Below are 911 nucleotides of genomic sequence, written 5' to 3'. Positions count from 1 at the left end.
TGTGTGTAATTATATGTATATCTATTTTTTATGAAATAGTTCTAAGAAATAACTATTTTTTTATTTTTCAGGGTCCTCCAAACGGATCCATCCATTTGACAGTTCCACGAGCTCCTCCACCTCCCAGGGCGAAGAGTCCGCCAGAGAACCAGCCTCTTCTGCAAAGCGCGACGGTATCTAGTCGCGTATCGCAAGCGACAATGAGCGAAATGCGAGTGTGATGCTTGGACCCCCCTCCGAAGCCAGTCGTCCCAGATGTCCTCACGGCGTCAACCTTGCTGTAGGCAGTTTGCCGCGGACCTGTTGAAGTAGTTTGGAATAGCTACTGACATCTCGACAGGTCGACGCAGGATGTTCCAGGGAACGTGAGCTCCGGATGAACGGAGGGGGGTGCTGGAGAGAGAGGTTCCTCACAGCTGAGGGATGATCGAGCCAAGATTGCCAAGTTTACCGAATATAAAAAAGACAGCTTATCGAAATATACGCTATTATGAATTTAAAAAGGCGGAAATTGCACCCTGAGCTAAGAAAATATAAATTAAAGATACGTACATTTCAAATCCATTCTGCAATTTTACAAAATTCTTATGTATTATTTGATTTTAAAAATATAGTTTGACATAGTTTACGATTTAAAAGGTATGTAAAAGGTTTTTGAAGAAAGATCAAGTAAAACAACGAGTTCATATCGAAATGACGTTAAAATAAATTAATGATTGACAAGTGACTTTTAGCTTTTGAATAAAGATGGAATGGTCATAGCATAGCATGTAAAATTTTCTTTGAATATTTTGTTCTGGAAAAGGAAAATAAAAGTATTGTTCCAAAAGCCCAGAAGTCTTAAAGTTAATTATTTTTACATTTCTTTCTGAGAGTATAATAAATGTAAATCTAATTAAAACATAATATAC

The 911-nt window shown here is 37.8% G+C and overlaps 1 protein-coding gene across 1 annotated transcript in view; it reads left to right on the top strand.

The window, feature by feature from the left end:
• LOC108749553 (neuroligin-4, Y-linked-like) overlaps positions 1–515 on the top strand; it is a 251,026-nt gene extending 250,511 nt beyond the window's left edge. The window contains exon 14 of the mRNA XM_018488328.1: positions 72–515. Coding sequence (XP_018343830.1) covers positions 72–221 — 150 coding nt within the window. The 3' untranslated portion in view covers positions 222–515. The remainder of the gene's footprint in view (positions 1–71) is intronic.
• The last annotated feature ends 396 nt before the right edge of the window (positions 516–911 follow it).

This window comes from Trachymyrmex septentrionalis, unplaced genomic scaffold (genome assembly GCF_001594115.1).
Source record: "Trachymyrmex septentrionalis isolate Tsep2-gDNA-1 unplaced genomic scaffold, Tsep1.0 scaffold3, whole genome shotgun sequence".
Classification (NCBI taxonomy): domain Eukaryota; kingdom Metazoa; phylum Arthropoda; class Insecta; order Hymenoptera; family Formicidae; genus Trachymyrmex; species Trachymyrmex septentrionalis.
The sequence above is the reverse complement of the archived record's forward strand: the minus strand, read 5'-3'. Positions and strand labels throughout refer to the sequence as shown.